General features: G+C 39.5%; 2 protein-coding genes across 2 annotated transcripts in view; both read right to left on the bottom strand.

The window, feature by feature from the left end:
* The window catches only part of LOC139754190 (ionotropic receptor 93a-like), a 298,583-nt gene that overhangs the window by 246,738 nt on the left and 25,749 nt on the right, over positions 1–26,096 (bottom strand). The gene's annotated exons all lie outside the window — the stretch shown is intronic.
* Positions 1–26,096, bottom strand: part of LOC139754288 (uncharacterized) — a 48,534-nt gene that overhangs the window by 22,160 nt on the left and 278 nt on the right. The window contains exons 2-4 of the mRNA XM_071671670.1: positions 21,118–21,243; positions 14,541–14,727; positions 14,145–14,381 (exon numbers count right to left, since the gene is read on the bottom strand). Coding sequence (XP_071527771.1) covers positions 14,145–14,381; positions 14,541–14,727; positions 21,118–21,243 — 550 coding nt within the window. The remainder of the gene's footprint in view (positions 1–14,144; positions 14,382–14,540; positions 14,728–21,117; positions 21,244–26,096) is intronic.

Raw genomic sequence — 26,096 nt, 5'->3', positions numbered from 1 at the left:
TTTGGGATGTATGAAAGAAAGAGGCAGGAGGTCAAGGAAAGGTGCAAAAGTCAAAAGGAGCGAAAAAAGTTGGGTGAAAATGTCATTTAAAATTTTTGGGGGGGATAAAAAAAATGTTTGAAAGGAAAGGGAAATAAAGTGCGTAAGACAAGAAAACAAACGGAGCATCGGTGAAGGGGCTAAGAGTAATAACAAATGGGGGTGAAGTGAAAGGGGAAAGGAGTGGTATTCTGAATTTTTTGAATGTGTTTGATGACGGAGGGAGGTAAAGGGTTTTTTTGGGCGAAAGGGGGGTGCGAAGTGAGGGGTCAGGGAAAAAGGTTTTTGGGAAAAAGAGAAAGGAGTGAAAGCTTTGCGGAAGTGAAAGCCGCGGCGGCGGGTTTTGGGTGGGGACTGCAGTGGGGAATTTATTTGAAAAAGAGGGACTGGTTTTCTGATTTGGTCGGTAAGGATATTCAATGTATGTAAAAGGTTCATGGAGAGGTGCCCAGGATTGCGGAATGCAGCATGAGCATTGTACAAAGGTAAAGGGATTTAAAAGGGGAGTGTTCAAATTACAGAGGTATAAGTTGGGTTTAGTATTCCCGGGAAATAAAATGGGGGAAATTTTTGGAGGGGGAAGAGTACAGAGCTCGACTGGAGAAGAGCTGTAAAAGGTTTCAGAAATGGTAGAAAGGTGTATGGATAGGTTTCCCTTTCAGGGAAAGTTTGAGAATAAATTAGAAAAAAAAATGATTTGTATGTAGCAATTTGAAACTGGAGTAAACTATGATAGAGTTGATAGAAAGCTTTGTGGAAATTATCAAGAGTATATTGTGTGGTAGGTAAGCTCTAAAAAAGCAGTGAAAAGTTTTTATCAAAGTATAAGAAAGTGTACGTTAGGAAACGGAAATGTTTGGTTTTTCCCAAATTGAAATTTTGGGTTTTTGTGGCAGGGGGTGTGATGTCTCCATGTTGTTAATTTTTTTATGGATGGGGTTGTAGGGTAAAGTAGAGTTTTGAGAGGGAAAAGTATCAGTCTGCGTGGATGAGGGGCTGGAAGTGGCTTTTTAATGTCGCGATTTGCAGCACTGGTGGCTGTTTTCCGTTTGAGAAACTGCAGAAGTGGTGACTAAGTTGGGAAAGTGTTAAAAGGGAAGAAAGATGAGAAAAAATGTGAATAAGACAAGGAAATTTTAGGTTCGTGGGGTTTTGAGGACAATTTAAATTTGGGGAAGTAGGTTTAAAATGGAAAAAACCGAGGAAGTGAGTGTTTTAGATTTCAGGGAGGGGAAATTAGCAGCGGATGGAACCATGGAAGCGGAAGTGAGTCAAAAGGTGGGGGAGGGAGCGAAGGTTCTGGAACGTTGAAAAATTTTGGAAAGCGAAAACTTTAAATTCCCTTGAGAGAAAAAAATGGGTATGTTTTAAGGAATAGTGAACCAATAATGTTAGTGGTTGTGAGGCATGGGTATAAAAAGGACTGTGCGGAGAAGGGGGATGTGTTGGAAACCCAAAATTGTTTAATGAAAAAATTTTGGGTTTGAGTGGAATTGATCAGTAAGAAATAAAAACATCACTTATAGTTAAAACTTAGTCACTGTCTCCGCGTTACAGGTGGGGGGCCCCAAGAAACAGACGAAAAAAGGGCACAACCCAACCACATAATATAAAAAATCATAAACCCCAACACACGAAACAATACATACTTTATCATTTCAAGTATACATACATTACATACAAAGACAAATACATTATACACATGTCATAATTCATACTTGCTGATTATTCATTCACTTCGCCCCCCCCGTTTACACATTTAATGGCACCCACCTCCCCCCGCGGCCGGAGTTGAACTAGGAAGAAACAAAGGCCACATCATTCAACTGTCTCTGCTGCCTGTAAATAATGCACCCAAAAACCCCAGCCCCTTTCCACAAACCAGGCCCCCCAAAAAAATTTTTTAAAAATTTAAAACCCCAACGCTCACCTGCCCTGGGTTTAATCATGAAGCCGTCGACCCCCGGGAAAACCCCATGTTCGTTACTCAAATTTCCCTTTCACGCCTTTCACCCTCCTAAAGTTCAGGCCCCCATCACTCAAAAACTTTTTTTACTCCATCCTCCACTACCCAAATTTTGGTGTCCCGCTTCTCCCCGTTCCCTCACCTCTGACACATAATCCCTTGCAAAACAAACCCACTCATTCCCCTCCATTTGACCAAACCAATTCAATACATTCTTGCTCTCCAACCCCACCCTTTTTATACCAAACACCTCTCTACCCTTTCATTACTTCCTCGTTTAAACCACCTCCAAACCGCACATTATCCTCAAAAAATTTTAATTTTCCCAAATATCCACCCTCCTCTTTAAAAACCCAAACTATAGCCCACCTTTTTTCAGCCATATAAAAAGGTTTGGGAAAACCAAATAATCCTTTAAACATACCCATATTTGCTTTTCCGAGATAACGTTTTCGCCCCTTCCCCCACGTTCCCTTTAACGCTCCAGTTTTCTCCATTAAAACTTACCTCCCAATTTCCCTTTTCCCCCCAACCCTACTGAACCCGATAACCCTTTTGTTATCCCAAATTTTCTTTTTAACTTTCTTCTTTTCACACCTACCAAATTAATCACCAACCTCTGCAGTTTCTCACCCCAATCAGCCATCAGCGCTGGGATATCACGAACAAAAGACTCACTTCAAAAACCCCGTCTCCTAACAGACGATACTTGCCCCCCCTCCCAAAAATCTGATGCACCTCCCTAAAACCCAACAATAAACAAACTAAACAGCCCTGGTGACATCACGCACCCCTGCTGCAAAAAGACTACCTAGGAAACCCAAACACTTCCTTTTCCTTCCCAAATCGTCCACATGCCTTACCTTGTGAAAACTTGTGATTTTTTCTAGGGTACTTGCTTCCTACACTATATACCGTAAACTCCACAAAACAAACTCTTCAATCATATTATATATTATAAAAAAATTAAAAATATAAATTATATAATAAAAATAATATTATATTACATATAAATATATATATAATATAAATATAAAATTTAAAAAATTATATATAAATAAAAATTGGTTCTCGTGAATGTAGGTTTTCGCAGGGGTGTGTGGGTCTCCATGGTTGTTTAATTGTTTATTTTGGGTTGTTGGAGGTGAATGAAAGTTTTTTAAAAGGGGGCAAACTGAAACTGTTGGGGTGAGAGGCTTTGGGAAATGAGTTTAGTTTTCCCTTCGCTGATGATACAGCGTGGGCTGAATCATGTGAGAAAGTGAGAAGTTGGTGACTGGGGTTTGGTAAAATGTGGGGGGAAAAAAGAAAGTAAGAGTAAATGTAAATAAGAGCAAGGTTAAAAGGTAAAAGTAGGGTTGGGGGCAAGTCAATTGGGGTTTAAATTTGAATGGAGAAAAACTGGAGGAAGAAGTGTTTGATATCCTGGGAGTGGATTGGCAGCGATGAACCCTGGAACGGAAGGGACCCATGGGGTGGGGGGGGGGGGCAAAAATTCGGACCCTTTGGAAAATGTTGAAGTCGAGAAAAATATTCGGAAAGCAAAAATGTATGTTTGAAGAATATGGTTCCACAAATGTTGTAGGGTTTTGGGAGGCGGGGGGCAAAGGATAGGTTGTGCGCAGGAGATGATGTCCCTGGAAAAGAAAAGTTGAGGCAATGTGTGGTGTAGTTGGTTTGTCGAGTAAGTAACGTAAGGGAGAGAGAGATGGTGGAAATAAAAAGAGCGTGGTTGAGAGACCCAGAAAGGTGTTTTAAAAAAGGGTTTGGGCACTGGAGAAATGAGGAGGAAAGATTGACCAAGAGGAATATGTGTCGGGGGGAAAGGAAACGAGAAGTGAAGCCCAAAATTTGGGGAGTGGAAAGTGGAGTGAAAAAGATTTGTGGTGATGGGGGGCCTGAACAAGGAGGGTGAAAGGAGGGAAAGGGAAATAGAGTGTTGGATCGATGTGGTATACCGGTTGGGGTGCTCGTGGACTGAACAGGGAAAGGAAGCGCCCCCCGGGAAAAACCAAAAGGAAACCCGTGTAGAAATGTATAGTTGTGTGTGTGGACGTATGTATATACATTTTGTAGGGGGTGGGTGGGCCATTTTTTCGTTGTTTCCTGCGCTACCTCGCAAACCGGAGACAGCGATAAAGAAAAAAAAAAAAAGAAAATATATATATATATATATATATATATATATAAATATATTATATATAATATAAATTAATATATATACGGGTTGCCTCGCCCCGGCAGGTCCGTTAATATGTCCTATGTTTATCCAACGCGAACGCTGCTGACGGAAATCCTACGGGATAAGAAGCATGTTTAAAGATATAAAAGGGCAATGTAACTCCTTTACTGTTTTTATCTTCTTGATATTTTCCCGGGCTAACTACAGTGACAACACAAAGCCCAACTCTTAGCGGGCAGAAAAAAGACAGGGTGTATGTGTGTAACTAAAGACGTGATACGTATTTTGTGAAAAGTTTAAAAAAAATGAAGTGGGGGGTGAAAGCTCTCCCCGTGAAAAACACGAAAGAAATTGTAACTTGAAATAGGAAAAAGTTCACTTTTCCAATTTTTCTCGTAGATGATATATTCATTTTCTCATAGACAGACACAAAAGGGAAAAAATATGCTGTCCCCCGAAGGGCTAAGAAAAATGAACCACCAAAATTGAAAATCAGATAGACGGACATAACAGAATGCCTTCTATAGTACTTTACTTTAAAACTTTTCTGGGAAAATTTGAGTTTGTAAACAAAAGGCCACGTTTTTGGACCAGGGAAGCCACCCTCACCAGCTGCGATCCAGCTGGGCTGTACGGCAGGAAAGTGTACACACGACCCTGTAAAATAAAATGTGTCTTGTAACACAGTCCTAACACAGGGTATCACTCAAACCTACTGCACAGGAGGTTACAGCACAAAGCTTTCTCCCTACCCCAGATGCAAGTAAAAAGACGCTCTAAGACAGCGAAACGTCCCTTGCAGAAGTTGATTATATATATAATATATATTTAATATATATATATAAATATATAATATAAATTATATATATATAAAATATATATATATATAATAAAAAAATATATAAATAAAATATATATACATATATATGTATAATTATTAAAATTCCCCTTTCCCAATCAACCCACCTCCCACTTCTTCTCATCCAAAAAGCATCTTTTGCGCAATCCATCACTGATTTCCCTAAATACCTCCCAATTCCTCCCCCCACTCCCCTTACTTCCATTGTTCTCTACCTTTTTCCCTTCTGTACTCAGTCCCTCCTGTACTTCCTCACGCACGTCTCACTTCCCAAGCTCACTTTCTCTCACCACCCCTTTACCCCAACATCACTCTTCTTTTTCTGAAAACCCTTACAAATCTTACCCAGCCTCCACAAGGATAATGATCAACATCCCTCCCGTTTCCCCCTCTCAGCACAGTAACATCCAAAAGTCTTCTTTTCGCGGCCTGTCAATTACACGTAAACCATAACGCTCCTGGCCATCTCTCCTAAATTAAATACGTATACTTGTTATATCTCGCTTTTAAACCAGGTATTCCCAATCACCAGTCCTTTTTCAGCAAATAAATCACAAACTCCTTCACCATTTCCATTCACAAACACTGAACAAACCCCCTGTATAAACCAATTATTCCCTCAACGCCCCCATACTCACCTTTTCATTCAAATCACCCATCACTATAACCCGGCTCGTGCATAAAAACCACTAAAACACTCATTCAGTTTGCCCCCCCAAAACACTTTCCCCTCATGATCTTTCTTCTCATGCCCATTTGTGAGTGGTGGGAGAAGAAGTAAAAATTGTTAGTGAAAGAGAAGAGAGAGGCATTTGGACGACTTTTGGGAGGGAAAGAATCAATTGAAAGGGAGATTTTATAAAAAAAGAAAACAAGAGGTCAAGAGAAAGGTTGCAAGAGGTGAAAAAGAGGGCAAATGAGAGTTGGGGTAGAGAGTATCATTAAATCAGGGAATAAAAAAGATGTCTGGAAGGGGGAATAAAGTGCGTAAGACAAGGGAGCAAAAGGAAACTTCAGTGAAGGGCGCAAATGGGAGGTGGGTAACAAGTAGTGGTGATATGAGAAGGAATGGAGTGAGTAATTTTGAAGGTTTGTTGAATGTGTTTGATGATAGAGTGGCAGATATAGGGTGTTTTGGTCGAGGTGGTGTGCAAATGAGAGGGTTAGGGAAGTGATTTGGTAAACAGAGAAGAGTAGTAAAAGCTTTGCGGAAGATGAAAGCCGTCAAGGCAGCAGGTTTGGATGGTTATTGCAGTGGAATTTATAAAAAAGGGGATGACTGTATTGATGACCTGGTTGGTAAGGTTATTTAATGTATGTATGACTCATAGTGAGGTGCCTGAGGATTGGCGGAATGCTTCCATAGTGCCGTTGTACAAAGGCAAAGGGGATAAGAGTGAGTGCTCAATTACAGAGGTATAAGTTTTGCTGATTATTCCTGGTAAATTATATGGGAGGTATTGATTGAGAGGGTGAAGGCACGTACAGAGCATCAGATTGGGGAAGAGCATGTGGTTTCAGAAGTGGTAGAGATGTGTGGATCAGGTGTTTGCTTTGAAAAATGTATGTGAGAAATACTAGAAAAGCTAATGGATTTGTATGTAGCATTTATGGATCTGGAGAAGGCATATGATAGAGTAGATATAGATGCTATATGGAAGGTATTAAGAAAATATGGTGTGGGAGGCAAGTTGTTAGAAGCAGTGAAAATTTTATATCGAGGAATGTAAGCATGTGTACGTGATAGGAAAAAAGGAAAAGTGATTGGTTCTCAGTGAATGTAGGTTTGCGGCAGGGGTGGTGATGTCTCCATGGTTGTTTAATTTGTTTATGGATGGGGTTGTTAGGAGGTGAATGCAAGAGTTTTGGAAAGAGGGGCAAGTAATGAAGTCTGTTGGGGATGAGAGAGCTTGGGAAGTGAGTCAGTTGTTGTTCGCTGATGATACAGCGCTGGTGGCTGATTCATGTGAGAAACTGCAGAAGCTGGTGACTGAGTTTGGTAAAGTGTGTGGAAGAAGAAAGTTAAGAGTAAATGTGAATAAGAGCAAGGTTATTAGGTACAGTAGGGTTGAGGGTCAAGTCAATTGGGAGGTGAGTTTGAATGGAGAAAAACTGGAGGAAGTGAAGTGTTTTAGATATCTGGGAGTGGATCTGGCAGCGGATGGAACCATGGAAGCGGAAGTGGATCATAGGGTGGGGGAGGGGGCGAAAATTCTGGGAGCCTTGAAGAATGTGTGGAAGTCGAGAACATTATCTCGGAAAGCAAAAATGGGTATGTTTGAAGGAATAGTGGTTCCAACAATGTTGTATGGTTGCGAGGCGTGGGCTATGGATAGAGTTGTGCGCAGGAGGATGGATGTGCTGGAAATGAGATGTTTGAGGACAATGTGTGGTGTGAGGTGGTTTGATCGAGTACGTAAACGTAAGGGTAAGAGAGATGGTGGAAATAAAAAGAGCGTGGTTGCGAGAGCGAAGAGGGTGTTTTGAAGTGGTTTGGGCACATGGGGAGAAATATATATATATATATATATATATAATATATTATTTTATTTTATAATATATATTATATATATATATAATATATATTTTTATATTCTTTGTTTTTTTCATACTATTTCGCCATTTCCCGCGATAGGGGAGGCAGCGTTTTAAAAACAAGGACTGGGCTTTGAGGGAATTCCTCACCCGGCCCTCCTTCTGTTCCTTCTTTTGGAAAATCAAAAAAAAAAAAAAAAAAAAAAACGAGAGGGGAGGATTTCCCCAGCCCCCCCTCCCTTCCCCCCCTTTTGTCGCCTTCTACGACACGCAGGAATACGTGGGAAGTATTCTTTCTCCCCTATCCCCAGGGAAAATATATATTAAATATATCTATATATATATACATATGTATATATATATATTATATAATATATATATATATTATATATATATATATATATATATATATATTTTATCTTTTTTTTGCTGTCGCGTCTCCCGCGTTGCGAGTAGCGCAAGGAACAGACGGAGAAATGGCCCAACCCACCCGCATACACAGTATATACATACGTCCACACACGCAAATATACATACCTACACAGCTTTCCATGGTTTACCCCAGACGCTTCACATGCCCTGATTCAAAACCACTGACAGCACGTCAACCCGGTATACCACATCGCTCCAATTCACTCTATTCCCTTTACCTCCTTTCACCCTCCGCATGCTCAGGGCCCGATCACACAAAATCTTTTTCACTCCATCTTTCCACCTCCAACTTGGTCTCCCTCTTCTCCTCGTTCCCTCCACCTCCGACACATATATCCTCTTGGTCAATCTTTCCTCACTCATTCTCTCCATGTGTCCAAACCAATTCAAAACACCCTCTTCTGCTCTCTCAACCACGCTCTTTTTATTTCCACACATCTCTCTTACCCTTACGTTACTTACTCGATCAAACCACCTCACACCACACATTGTCCTCAAACATCTCATTTCCAGCACATCCATCCTCCGCGCACAACTCTATCCATAGCCCACGCCTCGCAACCATACAACATTGTTGGAACCACTATTCCTTCAAACATACCCATTTTTGCTTTCCGAGATAATGTTCTCGACTTCCACACATTCTTCAAGGCTCCCAGAATTTTCGCCCCCTCCCCCACCCTATGATCCACTTCCGCTTCCATGGTTCCATCCGCTGCCAGATCCACTCCCAGATATCTAAAACACTTCACTTCCTCCAGTTTTTCTCCATTCAAACTTACCTCCCAATTGACTTGACCCTCAACCCTACTGTACCTAATAACCTTGCTCTTATTCACATTTACTCTTAACTTTCTTCTTTCACACACTTTACCAAACTCAGTCACCAGCTTCTGCAGTTTCTCACATGAATCAGCCACCAGCGCTGTATCATCAGCGAACAACAACTGACTCACTTCCCAAGCTCTCTCATCCCCAACAGACTTCATACTTGCCCCTCTTTCCAAAACTCTTGCATTCACCTCCCTAACAACCCCATCCATAAACAAATTAAACAACCATGGAGACATCACACACCCCTGCCGCAAACCTACATTCACTGAGAACCAATCACTTTCCTCTCTTCCTACACGTACACATGCCTTACATCCTCGATAAAAACTTTTCACTGCTTCTAACAACTTTCCTCCCACACCATATATTCTTAATACCTTCCACAGAGCATCTCTATCAATTCTATCATATGCCTTCTCCAGATCCATAAATGCTACATACAAATCCATTTGCTTTTCTAAGTATTTCTCACATACATTCTTCAAAGCAAACACCTGATCCACACATCCTCTACCACTTCTGAAACTACACTGCTCTTCCCCAATCTGATGCTCTGTACATGCCTTCACCCTCTCAATCAATACCCTCCCATACAATTTCCCAGGAATACTCAACAAACTTATACCTCTGTAATTTGAGCACTCACTCTTATCCCCTTTGCCTTTGTACAATGGCACTATGCACGCATTCCGCCAATCGTCAGGCACTTCACCATGAGTCATACATACATTAAATAACCTTACCAACCAGTCAATAATACAGTCACCCCCTTTATTAATAAATTCCACTGCAATACCATATATATATATATATATATATATATATATATATATATATATATATATATATATGGTAAATTATATGGGAGGATATTGATTGAGAGGGTGAAGGCATGTACAGAGCATCAGATTGGGGAAGAGCAGTGTGGTTTCAGAAGTGGTAGAGGATGTGTGGATCAGGTGTTTGCTTTGAAGAATGTATGTGAGAAATACTTAGAAAAGCAAATGGATTTGTATGTAGCATTTATGGATCTGGAGAAGGCATATGATAGAGTTGATAGAGATGCTCTGTGGAAGGTATTAAGAATATATGGTGTGGGAGGCAAGTTGTTAGAAGCAGTGAAAAGTTTTTATCGAGGATGTAAGGCATGTGTACGTGTAGGAAGAGAGGAAAGTGATTGGTTCTCAGTGAATGTAGGTTTGCGGCAGGGGTGTGTGATGTCTCCATGGTTGTTTAATTTGTTTATGGATGGGGTTGTTAGGGAGGTCAATGCAAGAGTTTTGGAAAGAGGGGCAAGTATGAAGTCTGTTGGGGATGAGAGAGCTTGGGAAGTGAGTCAGTTGTTGTTCGCTGATGATACAGCGCTGGTGGCTGATTCATGTGAGAAACTGCAGAAGCTGGTGACTGAGTTTGGTAAAGTGTGTGAAAGAAGAAAGTTAAGAGTAAATGTGAATAAGAGCAAGGTTATTAGGTACAGTAGGGTTGAGGGTCAAGTCAATTGGGAGGTGAGTTTGAATGGAGAAAAACTGGAGGAAGTGAAGTGTTTTAGATATCTGGGAGTGGATCTGGCAGCGGATGGAACCATGGAAGCGGAAGTGGATCATAGGGTGGGGGAGGGGGCGAAAATTCTGGGAGCCTTGAAGAATGTGTGGAAGTCGAGAACATTATCTCGGAAAGCAAAAATGGGTATGTTTGAAGGAATAGTGGTTCCAACAATGTTGTATGGTTGCGAGGCGTGGGCTATGGATAGAGTTGTGCGCAGGAGGATGGATGTGCTGGAAATGAGATGTTTGAGGACAATGTGTGGTGTGAGGTGGTTTGATCGAGTAAGTAACGTAAGGGTAAGAGAGATGTGTGGAAATAAAAAGAGCGTGGTTGAGAGAGCAGAAGAGGGTGTTTTGAAATGGTTTGGGCACATGGAGAGAATGAGTGAGGAAAGATTGACCAAGAGGATATATGTGTCGGAGGTGGAGGGAACGAGGAGAAGAGGGAGACCAAATTGGAGGTGGAAAGATGGAGTGAAAAAGATTTTGTGTGATCGGGGCCTGAACATGCAGGAGGGTGAAAGGAGGGCAATGAATAGAGTGAATTGGAGCGATGTGGTATACCGGGGTTGACGTGCTGTCAGTGGATTGAATCAAGGCATGTGAAGCGTCTGGGGTAAACCATGGAAAGCTGTGTAGGTATGTATATTTGCGTGTGTGGACGTATGTATATACATGTGTATGGGGTGGGTTGGGCCATTTCTTTCGTCTGTTTCCTTGCGCTACCTCGCAAACGCGGGAGACAGCGACAAAGCAAAAAAAAAAAAAAAAAAAAATATATATATATATATATATATATATATATATATATATATATATATATATATATATATATGTATATTATATATATATATATATATATATATATATATATATATATATATATATATATATATATATATATATATATATATATATATATATATATATATATATATATATATATATATATATATATATATATATATATATATATATATATATATATGTATATATATATATATATATATATATATATATATATATATATATATATATATATATATATATATATATATATATATATATATATATATGTATATATATATATATATATATATATATATATATATATATATATATATATATATATATATATATATATATATATATATATATATATATATACATATACATATATATATATATATATATATATATATATATATATATATATATATATATATATATATATATATATATATATATATATATATATAAGGTATAAGTTTGTTGAGTATTCCTGGTAAATTATATGGGAGGATATTGATTGAGAGGGTGAAGGCATGTACAGAGCATCAGAATGGGGGAAGAGCAGTGTGGTTTCAGAAGTGGTAGAGGATGTGTGGATCAGGTGTTTGCTGTGAAGAATGTATGTGAGAAATACTTAGAAAAGCAAATGGATTTGTATGTAGCATTTATGGATCTGGAGAAGGCATATGATAGAGTTGATAGAGATGCTCTGTGGAAGGTATTAAGAATATATGGTGTGGGAGGCAAGTTGTTAGAAGCAGTGAAAAGTTTTTATCGAGGATGTAAGGCATGTGTACGTGTAGGAAGAGAGGAAAGTGATTGGTTCTCAGTGAATGTAGGTTTGCGGCAGGGGTGTGTGATGTCTCCATGGTTGTTTAATTTGTTTATGGATGGGGTTGTTAGGGAGGTCAATGCAAGAGTTTTGGAAAGAGGGGCAAGTATGAAGTCTGTTGGGGATGAGAGAGCTTGGGAAGTGAGTCAGTTGTTGTTCGCTGATGATACAGCGCTGGTGGCTGATTCTTGTGAGAAACTGCAGAAGCTGGTGACTGAGTTTGGTAAAGTGTGTGAAAGAAGAAAGTTAAGAGTAAATGTGAATAAGAGCAAGGTTATTAGGTCCAGTAGGGTTGAGGGTCAAGTCAATTGGGAGGTGAGTTTGAATGGAGAAAAACTGGAGGAAGTGAAGTGTTTTAGATATCTGGGAGTGGATCTGGCAGCGGATGGAACCATGGAAGCGGAAGTGGATCATAGGGTGGGGGAGGGGGCGAAAATTCTAGGAGCCTTGAAGAATGTGTGGAAGTCGAGAACATTATCTCGGAAAGCAAAAATGGGTATGTTTGAAGGAATAGTGGTTCCAACAATGTTGTATGGTTGCGAAGCGTGGGCTATGGATAGAGTTGTGCGCAGGAGGATGGATGTGCTGGAAATGAGATGTTTGAGGACAATATGTGGTGTGAGGTGGTTTGATCGAGTAAGTAACGTAAGGGTAAGAGAGATGTGTGGAAATAAAAAGAGCGTGGTTGAGAGAGAAGAAGAGGGTGTTTTCAAATGGTTCGGGCACATGGAGAGAATGAGTGAGGAAAGATTGACCAAGAGAATATATGTGTCGGAGGTGGAGGGAACGAGGAGAAGAGGGACACCAAATTGGAGGTGGAAAGATGGAGCGAAAAAAATTTTGTGTGATCGGGGCCTGAGCATGCAGGAGGGTGAAAGGAGGGCAATGAATAGAGTGTATTGGAGTGATGTGGTATACCGGGGTTGACGTGCTGTCAGTGGATTGAATCAAGGCATGTGAAGCGTCTGGGGTAAACCATGGAAAGCTGTGTAGGTATGTATATTTGCGTGTGTGGACGTATGTATATACATGTGTATGGGGTGGGTTGGGCCATTTCTTTCGTCTGTTTCCTTGCGCTACCTCGCAAACGCGGGAGACAGCGACAAAGCAAAAAAAAAAAAAAAAAATATACATATATATATATATATATATATATATATATATATATATATATATATATATATATATATGTATATGTTCATATATATATATATAAACGTGGGAGACAGCGACAAAGCAAAAAAAAAAAAAAAAAAAATATATATATATATGTATATATATATATATATATATATATATATATATATATATATATATATATATATATATATATATATATATATATATATATATATATATATATATATATATATATATATATATACATATATATATAGGTGGAAATTGAGTATTTGAAGCATGAAATGCAACGAAGTTATTGCTTTGCAATTCCTAGATGTTTTTCTGGTCCGAATAGAGAGATGTGATATGTTCAGTACCAGTGCACGATGCCGAGGGAAAATAAGTTAGCAAGTTAAACTGTGTAGAATGGAATATCCGCGCTGGAGTGACTGTAGTTAAGACATTATCATCTACGAAAAGAAGACAGTAAGCGGTAATGCAGAACCCTGAGAGACACCACTGTTGATAGGATAAGAGTAGTAAGTCGCTACACCAACCACGAAGGCAGTGGACTGGATAGAAGAACTTCATACTTTAGAGAATAGAAGTGTCACATAAGAGGTATCACAAGTAGACATTGTACCGAGAAAATCAATGATGATCAGAAGGAAGGAAATAAGATTCTGAATGTTTTAGAGAATGAGATTTAAAGAGAGCTTTAAAGGCTTTGGAGATATCATAAGGTAGAACATTATCATTATGTTTTGGTGAAAGCTTAAAGATTATGATGAAATCTCGTACTACGGGTTCATATGTAGGCCTAAACTTATCACAGCAAAAGCTCAAAAGACATCTACATTCTGAGACTAGCTGTATTTCTTTCCAAGTGTCATTTGTACATTCGAGAGTCCAGTGAAACCCACTGGTGATATTGTTCCCGTATTTATATATACAGTTACAAAAATGTAAGAGCCTCACAACCAGAGAAGTTAGCAGATGTACACTACCATAATGAGGACTGCGGGTACACAGAGTAGGAGGGTGAGGACGGCCGCCCACACCAGGCCGGTCAGCGGGTAGTAGAGGCTCTGCCAGCGGGGCGACAGGCCAGGCTTTCTCATGCTGAAGACAGGAAAGATGTACTCATAAGCCCACGTCATGTCATGTCGCTCGAAGTTCTCCGCCATCACGAAGTAGAATACAGGTGATACAAGTGATATTCTCACTTCTACGAACCTCATGACCTGTGGAGGAAGAACAATAACAGTGAACATCAATCGTCAGTGATGTAATGTACATCAACTTGGCCAAATTTCTCGAGGTAAGTAGGTGGCGGCAGTGACTCGCCTCAACCCAGGCAGCGGTAAAGACCAAACTTGGCCCAATTATTATCAGTGACTCACCTCGATCCAGTTATTGGCAGGAAGAACGCGGAAGGTGAAGTTGAGGGCGCGTGCCAAAGATAGAAACATTTCGCCGTCTGTGCCGGAGTAGCTCCTGACGGTGGTGCCGTCAGCGGCCTGCTGATCCTCCTCCACCCAGAACGGTGGGAACGGCAGCACCGACACTGGAATCGTCGCTCCCTGGAAACTGATGGTACACAAGAATGTGATGCAACAAAAAGCACATCCTCTTGTGAGAGAAATTAAGTTTTTTATGTCTCCTTCTATTAAGTTCTTCTCTTATCATTTATACTGTTTAACATCTAAAACAATTTAAAACCTGGATTTTGCCTCCTACAAAACCTGTTAGGACAATGTCAAAGACCACAATTGCCGAGGGTGTTGTCAAGATGCGTTTGTCTAGAGTGGAATAAATTTATGTTTATCGAGGTTGAAATGAAGATATGTTTTTCAAGAGTGAAGTAAAGATGGGATTTTAGAGGGAGATAAACTATGTTTCTCTGCAGTCGTTGACAATTTCTAGTTATTCTGTCTTTTTCTTTAGTTGTAGATGGTAAAGTAACAAATCCAAACTTTATGATCTATCTTGTGACATCTGCAAATGTATCATTTTGTAGTGTCCAAAACTGATGCTGACCCAAAGGATTTAGGTCCATCAGATGACTGGTCCTGAAACTATAAGTGCTAAAAATTAATGAAAACCTGATGCATTTGGATAGCCTTACATATGTGGTAATGAGTCATATATCGAAAAATAGATTTGAATCAAGCAGTCCCTGAATTCATCTAGAAAAAGTAGATCCACTGTTCTAATATGAATGAATGATAAACTCAGTTCATGAAATCAATAGTTTCCCTTTCTGACATATTTTTTCATATGAAGAATGAGAAGTACACTCAGAAAAACAGATAAAAGAAAAGGTTTGTAGTTCTAGTTACAGGGCACACTGCAAATCGTTTGGAATGTCTCATGTGTATATTTCATATGAAGGTAAAGATTTTCTAAAGGTTTTCAGAAGAATAGAGAGAATGTTGGGGTGAACAGAGTGGTGATAATGAATTTGGAAAGGAGACTTGTGTGAGGAAGTACCAGGAGAGATTGAGTGCAGAAAGGAAACAGATGAGAACAAATGACGTGAGGGGAGTTGAGGGAGGAATGGGATGTATTTAGGGAAGCAGTGATGGCTTGCGCAAAAGATGCTTGTGGCATGAGAAAGGGGGGAGCTGGGCAGATTAGAAAGGGTAGTGAGTGGTGGAATAAAGAAGTAAGATTGTTTGTGAAAGAGAAGAGAGAGGCGTTTGGACGAATTTTGCAGGGAAGTAGTGTGAATGTTTTGGAGATGTATGAAAGAAAGAGGCAGGAGGTCAAGAGAAAGGTGCAAGAGGTCAAAAGGAGGGCGAATGAAAGTTGGGGTGAGAAATGATCATTAAATTTTAGGGAGGATAAAAAGATGTTTTGAAAGGAGGTAAATAAAGTGCGTAAGACAAGAGAACAAACGGGAGCATCGGTGAAGGGGGCTAATGTGGAGGTAATAACAAGTGGTGGTGAAGTGAGAAGGAGATGGAGTGAGTATTCTGAAGTTTTGTTGAATGTGTTTGATGACGGAGTGGCAGGTATAGGGTGTTTTGGTCGAGGTGGTGTGCGAAGTGAGAGGGTCAGGGAAAATGGTTTGGCAAACAGAGAAGAGGTAGTGAAAGCTTTGCGGAAGATGAAAGCCGGCAAGGCGGCGGGTTTGGGTGGTACTGCAGTGGAATTTATTTGAAAAAGAGGGTGACTGTGTTGCTGATTGGTCGGTAAGGATATTCAATGTATGTATGGTTCATGGTGAGGTGCCTGAGGATTGGCGGAATGCATGCATAGTGCCATTGTACAAAGGTAAAGGGGATAAGAGTGAGTGTTCAAATTACAGAGGTATAAGTTGGTTGAGTATTCCTGGGAAATTATATGGGAGGGTATTGATTGAGAGGGTGAAGTCATGTACAGAGCATCAGACTGGAGAAGAGCTGTGTGGTTTCAGAAGTGGTAGAGGATGTATGGATAGGTGTTTCCTTTCAAGAATGTATGTGAGAAATACTTAGAAAAGCAGATGGATTTGTATGTAGCATTTATGGATCTGGAGTAAACATATGATAGAGTTAATAGAAAAGCTTTGTGGAAGTTATCAAGAGTATATTGTGTGGTAGGTAAGCTTCTAGAAGCAGTGAAAAGTTTTTATCAAAGATATAAGGCATGTGTACGTGTAGGAAGACAGGAAAGTGATTGGTTCCCATTGAATGTTGGTTTGCGGCAGGGGTGTGTGATGTCTCCATGGTTGTTAATTTGTTTATGGATGGGGTTGTTAGGGGGGTAAATGTAAGAGTTTTGGAGAGAGGGGCAAGTATGCAGTCTGCTGTGGATGAGAGGGCTTGGGAAGTGAGTCAGTTAATGTTCGCTGATGATACAGCACTGGTGGCTGATTCGTTTGAGAAACTGCAGAAGCTGGTGACTAAGTTTGGTAAAGTGTGTGAAAGAAGAAAGATGAGAGTAAATGTGAATAAGAGCAAGGTAATTAGGTTCAGTAGGGTTGAGGGACAAGTTAATTGGGAGGTAAGTTTGAATGGAGAAAACCTGGAGGAAGTGAAGTGTTTTAGATATCTGGGAGTGGATTTAGCAGCGGATGGAACCATGGAAGCGGAAGTGAGTCACAGGGTGGGGGAGGGAGCGAAGGTTCTGGGAACGTTGAAGAATTTGTGGAAAGCGAAAACGTTATCTCGGAGAGCAAAAATGGGTATGTTTGAAGGAATAGTGGTACCAATAATGTTATGTGGTTGTGAGGCATGGGCTATAGATAGGACTGTGCGGAGAAGGGTGGATGTGTTGGAAATCATATGTTTAATGACAATATGTGGTGTGAGGTGGATTGATCGAGTAAGTAATATACACATTCACTTATAGTTATACTTAGTCACTGTCTCCCGCGTTAGCGAGGTAGCGCCATGAAACAGACGAAAGAATGGCACAACCCAACCACATACACATGTATATGCATAAACGCCAACACACGCACATATACATACATATACATTTCAACGTATACATACATATACATACAAAGACATATACATATATACACATGTACATAATTCATACTTGCTGCCTTTATTCATTTACGTCGCCACCCCGCTACACATTTAATGGCACCCACCTCCCCCCGCGCGCACGTGAGTTAGAACTAGGAAGACAACAAAGGCCAACTTCATTCACACTGTCTCTAGCTGTCATGTAATAATGCACCGAAACCACAGCTCCCTTTCCACATCCAGGCCCCACAAAACTTTCTATGGTTTACCTCAGACGCTTCACATGCCCTGGTTCAATCCATTGACAGCACGTCGACCCCGGTATACCACATCGTTTCAGTTTACTCTATTCCTTGCACGCCTTTCACCCTCCTATGTTCAGGCCCCGATCACTCAAAATCTTTTTCACTCCATCCTTCCACTACCAATTTGGTGTCCCGCTTCTCCTCGTTCCCTTCACCTCTGACACATATATCCTCTTTGTCAATCTATCCTCACTCATTCTCTCCATTTGACCAAACCATTTCAATACACTTCCTTCTGCTCTCTCAACCACACCCTTTTTATTACCACACACCTCTCTTACCCTTTCATTACTTCCTCGATCAAACCACCTCACACCGCACATTATCCTCAAACATTTCATTTCCAACATATCCACCCTCCTCTTCACAACCCTATCTATAGCCCACGCTTTGCAGCCATATAACATTGTTGGAACCAGTATTCCTTTAAACATACCCATATTTGCTCTCCGAGATAACGTTTTCGCCTTCCACACGTTCTTCAACGCTCCAGTTTTTCTCCATTCAAACTTACCTCCCAATTAACTTGTCCCTCAACCCTACTGAACCTGATAACCTTGCTCTTATTCATATCTACTTTCAACTTTCTTCTTTCACACACTACCAAACTTAATCACCAACCTCTGCAGTTTCCCACCCGAATCAGCCATCAGCGCTGTATCATCAGCGAACAATAACTGACTCACTTCCTAAACCCTGTCATCCATAACAGACTGCATACTTGCCCCTCTCTCCAAAACTCTTGCATGCACCTCCCTAACAGCCCAACAATAAACGAACTAAACAGCCATGGTGACATCACGCACCCCTGCCGCAAAAAGACATACACTAGGAACCAATCACTTTCCTTCCTTCCTACTCGTCCACATGCCTTACATCCTTGATGAAAACTTGTGATTTTTTCTAGCTACTTGCTTCCTACACTATATACTCGTAATAACTTCCACAAAGCAACTCTATCAACTCATATATATATATATATATATATATATATATATATATATATATATATATATATATATATATATATATATATATATATATACATATATATATATATATATATATATATATATATATATATATGTATATATATATATATATATATATATATATATATATATATATATATATATATATATATATATATATATATATATATATGTATATATATATATATCTTTTTTTCTTTTAAACTATTCGCCATTTCCCGCGTTAGCGAGGTAGCATTAAGAACAGAGGACTGGGCCTTTGAGGGAATACCCTCACCTGGCCCAATTCTCTGTTCCTTCTTTTGGAAAATTAAAAAAAAAAAACGAGAGGGGAGGATTTCCAGCCCCCCGCTCCCTCCCCTTTTAGTCGCCTTCTACGACACGCAGGGAATACGTGGGAAGTATTCTTAATCCCCTATCCCCAAGGATGATATATATATATATATATATATATATATATATATATATATATATATATATATATATATATATATATATATATATATATATATATATATTGGTTCTCAGTGAATGTAGCTTTGCGGCAGGGGTGTGTGATGTCTCCATGGTTGTTTAATTTGTTTATGGATGGGGTTGTTAGGGAGGTGAATGCAAGAGTTTTGGAAAGAGGGGCAAGTATGAAGTCTGTTGGGGATGAGAGAGCTTGGGAAGTGAGTCAGTTGTCGTTCGCTGATGATACAGCGCTGGTGGCTGATTCATGTGAGAAAGTGCAGAAGTTGGTGACTGAGTTTGGTAAAGTGTGTGAAAGAAGAAAGTTAAGAGTAAATGTGAATAAGAGCAAGGTTATTAGGTACAGTAGGGTTGAGGGTCAAGTCAATTGGGAGGTAAGTTTGAATGGAGAAAAACTGGAGGAAGTAAAGTGTTTTAGATATCTTGGAGTGGATCTGGCAGCGGATGGAACCATGGAAGCGGAAGTGGATCATAGGGTGGGGGAGGGGGCGAAAATTCTGGGAGCCTTGAAGAATGTGTGGAAGTCGAGAACATTATCTCGGAAAGCAAAAATGGGTATGTTTGAAGGAATAGTGGTTCCAACAATGTTGTATGGTTGCGAGGCGTGGGCTATGGATAGAGTTGTGCGCAGGAGGATGGATGTGCTGGAAATGAGATGTTCGAGGACAATGTGTGGTGTGAGGTGGTTTGATCGAGTAAGTAACGTAAGGGTAAGAGAGATGTGTGGAAATAAAAAGAGCGTGGTTGAGAGAGCAGAAGAGGGTGTTTTGAAATGGTTTGGGCACATGGAGAGAATGAGTGAGGAAAGATTGACCAAGAGGATATATGTGTCGGAGGTGGAGGGAACGAGAAGTGGGAGACCAAATTGGAGGTGGAAAGATGGAGTGAAAAAGATTTGTGTGATCGGGGCCTGAACATGCAGGAGGGTGAAAGGAGGGCAAGGAATAGAGTGAATTGGATCGATGTGGTATACCGGGGTTGACGTGCTGTCAGTGGATTGAATCAGGGCATGTGAAGCGTCTGGGGTAAACCATGGAAAGCTGTGTAGGTATGTATAGTTGCGTGTGTGGACGTATGTATATACATGTGTATGGGTGTGGGTTGGGCCATTTCTTTCGTCTGTTTCCTTGTGCTACCTCGCAAACGCGGGAGACAGCGACAAAGCAAAAAAAAAAAAGAAAAAAATATATATATATATATATATATATATATATATATATATATATATATATATATATATATATATATATATATATATATACTGTGTGCACTCGACCCCTGGCAGTCCGTTAATATGTCATTGTTATCAACGCGAAACGCTGCATGACGGAAATCCTACAGATAAGAAGGCATGATTAAGATATATAAAGGGCAATGTAACTCCTGTACTGTGTTTTATCTTCTTAATATCTTCCGCTGAGCTACAGTGACAACACAAAGTCAACTCTTAGCTGGCAGACAAAGACAGGGGTGTATGTGTGTACTAAAGACGTGATACGTTTTTGTGAATAGTTAAAAGATGATGTAGCATGAGTGAAAGCTCTCCACGTGTAACACACGAAAGAAATTGCAACTTGAAATAGGTATATGTTCACTTTTCCAGATGTCTCGTAGATGATATATGTCATTATCTTCATAGACAGACACAGGGAACAACATATGCTGTCCAGAAGGGGCTATGAATAATGAACCACAAAGTTGATAATCAGATAGACGGACATAACAGAATGCCTTCTATAGAGTACTTACTTCAAGAACTTCTCTGGGAACAGTTGGAGTTTGGTAAACAAAAGGCCACGTTGTGGGATCCAGGAAGCCACCCTCACCAGCTGCGATCCAGCTGGGCTGTACGGCAGGAAAGTGTACACACTGACCCTGTATATGATATGTAGTCTTGTAACACAGTCTAACACAGGGTATAACTCAAACCTACTGCACAGGAGGTTACAGCACACGCTTTCTCCATACTATCAGATGCAAGTAAATGACGCTCTAAGACAGCGAAACGTCCTTGCAGAAGTTGATTATATATATATATATATATATATATATATATATATATATATATATATATATATATATGTATATATATATATATATATATATATATAATATATATATATATATATATATATATATATATATATATATATATATATATATATATATATATATATATATATATATATATATATATATATATATATATATACATATATATGTATATATATATATATTCCTTTCTAATCAACCCACCTCCCACTCTTCTCATGCCACAAGCATCTTTTGCGCAATCCATCACTGATTCCCTAAATACATCCCATTCCTCCCCCACTCCCCTTACTTCCATTGTTCTCACCTTTTTCCATTCTGTACTCAGTCTCTCCTGGTACTTCCTCACACAAGTCTCCTTCCCAAGCTCACTTACTCTCACCACCCTCTTCACCCCAACATTCACACTTCTTTTCTGAAAACCCATACAAATCTTCACCTTAGCCTCCACAAGATAATGATCAGACATCCCTCCAGTTGCACCTCTCAGCACATTAACATCCAAAAGTCTCTCTTTCGCGCGCCTGTCAATTAACACGTAATCCAATAACGCTCTCTGGCCATCTCTCCTACTTAAATACGTATACTTATGTATATCTCGCTTTTCAAAACAGGTATTCCCAATCACCAGTCCTTTTTCAGCACATAAATCTACAAGCTCTTCACCATTTCCATTTACAACACTGAACACCCCATGTATACCAATTATTCCCTCAACTGCCACATTACTCACCTTTGCATTCAAATCACCCATCACTATAACCCGGTCTCGTGCATAAAAACCACTAACACACTCATTCAGTTGCTCCCAAAACACTTGCCTCTCATGATCTTTCTTCTCATGCCCAGGTAGTGAGTGGTGGGATGAAGAAGTAAAATTGTTAGTGAAAGAGAAGAGAGAGGCATTTGGACGATTTTTGCAGGGAAAGAATGCAATTGAATGGGAGATGTATAAAAGAAAGAGACAGGAGGTCAAGAGAAAGGTGCAAGAGGTGAAAAAGAGGGCAAATGAGAGTTGGGGTGAGAGAGTATCATTAAATTTCAGGGAGAATAAAAAGATGTTCTGGAAGGAGGTGAATAAAGTGCGTAAGACAAGGGAGCAAATGGAAACTTCAGTGAAGGGCGCAAATGGGGAGGTGATAACAAGTAGTGGTGATATGAGAAGGAGATGGAGTGAGTATTTTGAAGGTTTGTTGAATGTGTTTGATGATAGAGTGGCAGATATAGGGTGTTTTGGTCGAGGTGGTGTGCAAAGTGAGAGGGTTAGGGAAAATGATTTGGTAAACAGAGAAGAGGTAGTAAAAGCTTTGCGGAAGATGAAAGCCGGCAAGGCAGCAGGTTTGAATGGTATTTCAGTGGAATTTATTAAAAAAGGGGATGACTGTATTGTTGACTGGTTGGTAAGGCTATTTAATGTATGTATGACTCATGGTGAGGTGCCTGAGGATTGGCGGAATGCTTCCATAGTGCCGTTGTACAAAGGCAAAGGGGATAAGAGTGAGTGCTCAAATTACAGAGGTATAAGTTTGCTGAGTATTCCTGGTAAATTATATGGGAGGGTATTGATTGAGAGGGTGAAGGCACGTACAGAGCATCAGATTGGGGAAGAGCAGTGTGGTTTCAGAAGTGGTAGAGGATGTGTGGATCAGGTGTTTGCTTTGAAAAATGTATGTGAGAAATACTTAGAAAAGCAAATGGATTTGTATGTAGCATTTATGGATCTGGAGAAGGCATATGATAGAGTTGATATAGATACTCTATGGAAGGTATTAAGAATATATGGTGTGGGAGGCAAGTTGTTAGAAGCAGTGAAAAGTTTTTATCGAGGATGTAAGGCATGTGTACGTGTAGGAAGAAAGGAAAGTAATTGGTTCTCAGTGAATGTAGGTTTGCGGCAGGGGTGTGTGATGTCTCCATGGTTGTTTAATTTGTTTATGGGTGGGGTTGTTAGGGAGGTGAATGCAAGAGTTTTGGAAAGAGGGGCATGTATGAAGTCTGTTGCCGATGAGAGAGCTTGGGAAGTGAGTCAGCTGTTGTTCGCTGATGATACAGCGCTGGTGGCTGATTCATGTGAGAAACTGCAGAAGCTGGTGACTGAGTTTGGTAAAGTGTGTGAAAGAAGAGAGTTAAGAGTAAATGTGAATAAGAGCAAGGTTATTAGGTACAGTAGGGTTGAGGGTCAAGTCAATTGGGAGGTAAGTTTGAATGGAGAAAAACTGGAGGAAGTAAAGTGTTTTAGATATCTGGGAGTGGATCTGGCAGCGGATGGAACCATGGAAGCGGAAGTGGATCATAGGGTGGGGGAGGGGGCGAAAATCCTGGAAGCCTTGAAGAATGTGTGGAAGTCGAGAACATTATCTCGGAAAGCAAAAATGGGTATGTTTGAAGGAATAGTGGTTCCAACAATGTTGTATGGTTGCGAGGCGTGGGCTATGGATAGAGTTGTGCGCAGGAGGATGGCTGTGCTGGAAATGAGATGTTTGAGGACAATGTGTGGTGTGAGGTGGTTTGATCGAGTACGTAACGTAAGGGTAAGAGAGATGTGTGGAAATAAAAAGAGCGTGGTTGAGAGAGCAGAAGAGGGTGTTTTGAAGTGGTTTGGGCACATGGAGAGAATATATATATATATATATATATATATATATATATATATATATATATATATATATATATATATATATATATATATATATATATATATATATATATATACATATATATATATATATATATATATATATATATATATATATATATATATATATATATATATATATATATATATATATATGTATATATATATATATATATATCATTTTTTTTGCTTTGTCGCTGTCTCCCGCGTTTGCGAGGTAGCGCAAGGAAACAGACGAAAGAAATGGCCCAACCCACCCCCATACACATGTATATACATACGTCCACACACGCAAATATACATACCTACACAGCTTTCCATGGTTTACCCCAGACGCTTCACATGCCCTGATTCAATCCACTGACAACACGTCAACCCCGGTATACCACATCGCTCCAATTCACTCTATTCCTTGCCCTCCTTTCACCCTCCTGCATGCTCAGGCCCCGATCACACAAAATTTTTTTCACTCCATCTTTCCACCTCCAACTTGGTCTCCCTCTTCTCCTCGTTCCCTCCACCTCCGACACATATATCCTCTTGGTCAATCTTTCCTCACTCATTCTCTGCATGTGCCCAAACCATTTCAAAACACCCTCTTCTGCTCTCTCAACCACGCTCTTTTTATTTCCACACATCTCTCTTACCCTTACGTTACTTACTCGATCAAACCACCTCACACCACACATTGTCCTCAAACATCTCATTTCCAGCACAGCCATCCTCCTGCGCACAACTCTATCCATAGCCCACGCCTCGCAACCATACAACATTGTTGGAACCACTATTCCTTCAAACATACCCATTTTTGCTTTCCGAGATAATGTTCTCGACTTCCACACATTCTTCAAGGCTCCCAGAATTTTCGCCCCCTCCCCCGCCCTATGATCCACTTCCGCTTCCATGGTTCCATCCGCTGCCAGATCCACTCCCAGATATCTAAAACACTTCACTTCCTCCAGTTTTTCTCCATTCAAACTCACCTCCCAATTCACTTGACCCTCAACCCTACTGTACCTAATAACCTTGCTCTTATTCACCTTTACTCTTAACTTTCTTCTTTCACACACTTTACCAAACTCAGTCACCAGCTTCTGCAGTTTCTCACATGAATCAGCCACCAGTGCTGTATCATCAGCGAACAACAACTGACTCACTTCCCAAGCTCTCTCATCGGCAACAGACTTCATACTTGCCCCTCTTTCCAAAACTCTTGCATTCACCTCCCTAACAACCCCATCCATAAACAAATTAATCAACCATGGAGACATCACACACCCCTGCCGCAAACCTACATTCACTGAGAACCAATCACTTTCCTCTCTTCCTACACGTACACATGCCTTACATCCTTGATAAAAACTTTTGAATGCTTCTAACAACTTGCCTCCCACACCATATATTCTTAATACCTTCCACAGAGCATCTCTATCAACTCTATCATATGCCTTCTCCAGATACATAAATGCTACATACAAATCCAGTTGCTTTTCTAAGGATTTCTCACATACATTCTTCAAAGCAAACACCTGATCCACACATCCTCTACCACTTCTGAAACCACACTGCTCTTCCCCAATCTGATGCTCTGTACATGCCTTCACCCTCTCAATCAATACCCTCCCATATAATTTACTCAACAAACTTATACCTCTGTAATTTGAGCACTCACTCTTATTCCCTTTGCCTTTGTACAATGGCACTATGCAAGCATTCCGCCAATATATATATATATATATATATATATATATATATATATATATATATATATATATATATATATATATATATATATATATATATATATATATATATATGTATATATATATATATATATGTATATATATATATATATATATATATATATATATATATATATATATATATATATATATATATATTTACTATATTAAATTTATATACATATATTATTATATTATAAACATAAATATATATATAAAATATATTATACATATATATACATATATAAAATATATATATATATAATTATATATATAATAATATAATATAATATATAATT

The sequence above is a fragment of the Panulirus ornatus genome, chromosome 16, assembly GCF_036320965.1.
Source record: "Panulirus ornatus isolate Po-2019 chromosome 16, ASM3632096v1, whole genome shotgun sequence".
Classification (NCBI taxonomy): domain Eukaryota; kingdom Metazoa; phylum Arthropoda; class Malacostraca; order Decapoda; family Palinuridae; genus Panulirus; species Panulirus ornatus.
The sequence above is the reverse complement of the archived record's forward strand: the minus strand, read 5'-3'. Positions and strand labels throughout refer to the sequence as shown.